The 4410-nt window shown below is 33.8% G+C and overlaps 1 protein-coding gene across 1 annotated transcript; it reads left to right on the forward strand.

Annotated features, from left to right (window-relative positions):
• Window positions 1–653: 653 nt before the first annotated feature.
• On the forward strand, window positions 654–1641 carry LOC136043655 (putative ankyrin repeat protein RF_0381; the record flags this gene model as incomplete). The annotated part of the gene is made up of 1 exon (XM_065728552.1): window positions 654–1641. A coding segment is annotated over one exon (988 nt), but the record flags the coding sequence as incomplete, so codon positions are not given.
• Between the last annotated feature and the right edge of the window lie 2769 nt (window positions 1642–4410).

Below are 4410 nucleotides of genomic sequence, written 5' to 3' on the forward strand. Positions count from 1 at the left end.
GATGAAATAATTCAGACGTCATATGCGGACAGTGACGTCAGTCGACAGACAGACAGACAACTTATTTTTATGTATATAGATATATATAATATATAATTTAATATATAATCGCAGAATTGCAAAATGTAAATATATTTATGGTGCCAGATCAATAATCTTAATTTTTTATTCAAAAATAAAATACATCTGAAAATTCTAGTTGTTTCCCATTGGAATAGTGCCATATTTGATGGGTTATTCCCCGAGGTTTATCTTTCAATATTACAATTTCATTTTTTTTTTTTAGTATTTACATTATGATAAAGCACAAGGCAAGGAAAAAAACTGCAAAATTTTTTAAACTGCACAAATATTTAGGATGTTTTAGAAAATATCCTGCTTAATAAAATAAAACCCTATTCATTCCTAACAATATAAAACTTTGTTTGTTTTATATCAATGTATTTATATCAATATTACGTTGGTAAACACCTTATTGTTTACCAACGCGAAAATGGATCATAAGAACTTAAAACCTAACGAACCAAAAATAGAGACTCTTCTCAACAGTCAAAACAAACACCCAGTAAGTGCTGTTAAGACAGAACAAAAAAGGCTTCTGGAAAAGTTTAAAGGTTTTTTCATTCAAAATAAGAAAATAATCCATTGCCTAGACCTTCCCAGAATCTTAGCGAAAACGTTATAGCAGCCTTGGTTAGGCATAATAGGCATAATAGGCATAAATATAATAATTATTCCGTTGGAACTTTAAAAAACTATTTAAAACTGTTAGAAAATGAATTAAACCCGAATGAATATGAATTTGTTAAACCAACTTGTTTTGGCAATTTGAAACTTAGGCGACAACTAGTTTCGAATTGTGATACTATAGATGCTAAAGACAATCAGGGGAGAACAGCCTTATCTAAAGCTGTGATTTGTAATAATTTGACAGTGACTGCCCATCTGTTAGAAAACGGAGCGAACCCAAATGCACGGGGTTTTCACAGGGACGAAACAGTTTTACATGTAGCTTCTAGGAACGGCAATTTGAACATTTGTCAACTACTAGTTTTAAATGGTGCTACTATAGATGCCTCAGACTATGGAGTAACACCCTTATCCTATGCTGTTGCATGGAATCATATAAGTGTGACTAGATATCTGTTAGAAAAAGGAGCAAACCCGAATACTGATTATCCAACAGTCTTGGCAGAATCACTCCTAGATGTAGCTGTAGGGAATAGCAATTTTGACATTTGCCAACTACTAATTTCAAAAGGTGCTGATGTAAATTGTTTGACTTCAAATAACGAGACACCTTTGATGATAGCTTTGAATAACATCCTATCCTATAAGATTCACCACTTGTCCAATATCGCCATAACGATAATAGAATATTTATTGGAAAGTGAAGCAGTTTGTAATTCGAAAAAGGTGGAAGATATCAAAGATAAATATAGGGAAATATTCAAGCAAGTTTTGGCTTCAAACCCTTACCACAAAATTTCAATCGATAAGTGGTATCGAATAATGGGTAAAATAACTTCTAAGGATTACCACAAAATTCCAATCGATAAGTGGTATTCAATAATGTGTAAAATAACTTCTCAGGATTACGGCTCTCTTAAATCAATTTGCCGGGATGTAATTTTGAAGAATGTAAATTATACAAAAAGAAGTGACAGCGTTAATAAGTTAAATATACCGAATTGTTTGAGAAATTATTTATTTCCCTTATGAGTCCTGGTTGAACTTCGTTGAAGTAGGGATGCTAAGGCTGTATTAAAAAAGTTTTTAACATTATTAGTTTTAATTTTCGCATTTTAATATAATTTTATTTATGTATACTTTTTTTCTCCCTCTCTTTCTCGTATTGTGCTGAAGACGGTCTTTGGACATTCGGCCTTAGCCGAAATGTTCACAGAATTGATTTCAACTGACTTGAAAAGATTTTCCCTATTGTTTCAAATTTTTATTTGTTAGAAATTATTTAATTTACGAGGAGGAACGGATATATTTTTAGGCCAGAATATTTCACCGTAAAAATATGGAGATGCTTTCAAGAAAAAAAAAATAGATATACAATTATTGCTCAATTACAAAGATAGTGTAATTACTTAGATAGTAGTATTTGATTAATATTTGATCAAACTAGAAAAATCCCTGAAAATTTTAAAATTAGGTTGGTTTCCCTTTGACTTGAAATGACTCGTTACGTCATTTTATGGGGTAAAATTCTAGTCTAGAATAATTTGTATAATCTGTAAAAAAGAAATATTCAAAGCGGGCGAGAAAATTGTTGTAACTGAAACCAAAGATAGATTGCGTGCTACCTCAGATTTCCGCTGAAATACCTGATGTCGAAGTCGATAGGGGCTTACATGACATTGTTGTAAAAATTATGATACATGGACCTTGCAGTGAACTTAATGAAAATTCACCATGCATAGACAAAGGAAGGTGCACAAAGCAATATCGTCGCCTTTAGTACATAACACAATGGTCCGCAATGATGGATAACCTTTATATAGAAGAAGATCTACCGAAGATGGCGGTAAATCAGCAAAAATAAAGTCGTGTAACCGTTACATCAAAGAAGATAACCAGTGGGTTGTTCCATATTCACCTTGAAAACATATAATGTATACACATAAACGTGGAATAGTGTAACTGCGTAAACGCAATCAAATACCTATGGAAATACGTCAACAGAGGCAGTGACATGTCATTTTTTGGCTTGCAGTCCGAAATCGGTGATATTGATGAAGTTGATATCAGGCTAGAAGATACATAAGCAGTAATGAAGATGTGTGGCCAATTCTTTCATTTACGATACATGAATGAAGTCCAGCTGTTGTTCACTTAGAATTATAAACGTGTTTATTTTTTGAATGCCGATGTGCAACAAAGAACCCTGAATTCACCGGCTACAATGTTAACTGCTGTTTTTGCGTTATGTCAAAATGATTCTTTTGTATGTAAAAAAAAAAGATTTATTCTGAAGTACCTATGTATTACCCGTGGAATGCTAATAAGAAATCATTTGAACGACGAAAATGGGGTGAGCCAGTCGACGGCCAACGTAGCATCTTCAAAGAAACCACGAAAGGAAGACTCTAAACCATTCACCCCAATCAAGATGAATGCTTCAATGCCCACCTTCTTTTGATTAATTTACCTGGCCCGACTTCCTTTGAGCATTTGAGAACTGTAAACGAATATATGCATGACACTTACCATAGTACATGCCAAGCTCTGAATTTACTGGAAAACGACTAACACTGGGATAATTACATCAATGATGCATATGAAACGTCAACTCAAGTCAAATTTGTGCATTATTCGGAATCCTATTGACAACAACTTGCTCTCTTTCATCTCCTACAGAGTTATGGGAGGAATACAAATCGCAAATGACCAAGGATATATACTCTACCAAAAATGGTTAGAGAGGTCAGATATGACTTGGGATTTTACAACACAAATTCATAACTGCCCTATAGCTATGATTGAAAATTTATGCTTATGTAAGGCAAACAAACTTCTCAAGCATTTAAGAATGCCTTTACCTAATCGTACTGCTGCTATTTCTACATGTGTAGAATTGGGTCCTGAACAAAGTTACAACGCGATTGATCTATTGATGTATATAAAAACAGATTTTTTCTAAGTTAACGTCTGAAGAAAAAGGCATTTGTGATCAGATAATGCAATGTGTCGATAGCCATGTTGGAGAAATCTTCGTTTTGGATGCGCCAGGAGGCACAGGTAAAATGTTTTTACTAAGATTGACTCTGGCATCAATTCGATCCAAAAATGACATAGTGTTGGCCTTGCGTCGTCTGGAATAGCCACAACTTCGCTACCTGGTGGGAGAACTGCTCATTCCGCTCTTAAATTGCCCTGAATATGCAATCTACAGAAAATCCCTCATGCAATATTTCCAAATCATGTGGGATTGGTAAAGTATTGCAGCAATGCAAATTTATTGTTTGGGACAAGTGAAAAATGGTGCACAAAAAATCACTCTAGGCTCTTGACCGATCCTTGCAGGATTTGCGAGGAAATTCCAAACCCTTTGGCAGCACATTAACATTGCTAGCAGTATTTTTCAGGCAAACATTACCTGTTACTCCTAGATCGACACCTGCGGACAAAATGAATACTTGCCTGAAAAATTCTAATTTACGAGCACACATAAAGACATTAATATCTATATATATAAAAATAAGTTGTATGTCTGTTACACTATGTCTGTTACGCCAGATTATATCTTCTTATATACATAAAAATAAGTTGTATGTATTTTTGTGTTGAGGGTTTGCATATGACGTCTGAAAAATAAAGAACGAAAAGAAAACTGAAACTAAAAATGTAAAAACTGGGAATTGCACAAATATTTCAATATATTTTGGCAATAGATTGAAG

This window comes from Artemia franciscana, unplaced genomic scaffold (genome assembly GCF_032884065.1).
Source record: "Artemia franciscana unplaced genomic scaffold, ASM3288406v1 Scaffold_7834, whole genome shotgun sequence".
NCBI classification, from domain to species: Eukaryota; Metazoa; Arthropoda; class Branchiopoda; order Anostraca; family Artemiidae; genus Artemia; species Artemia franciscana.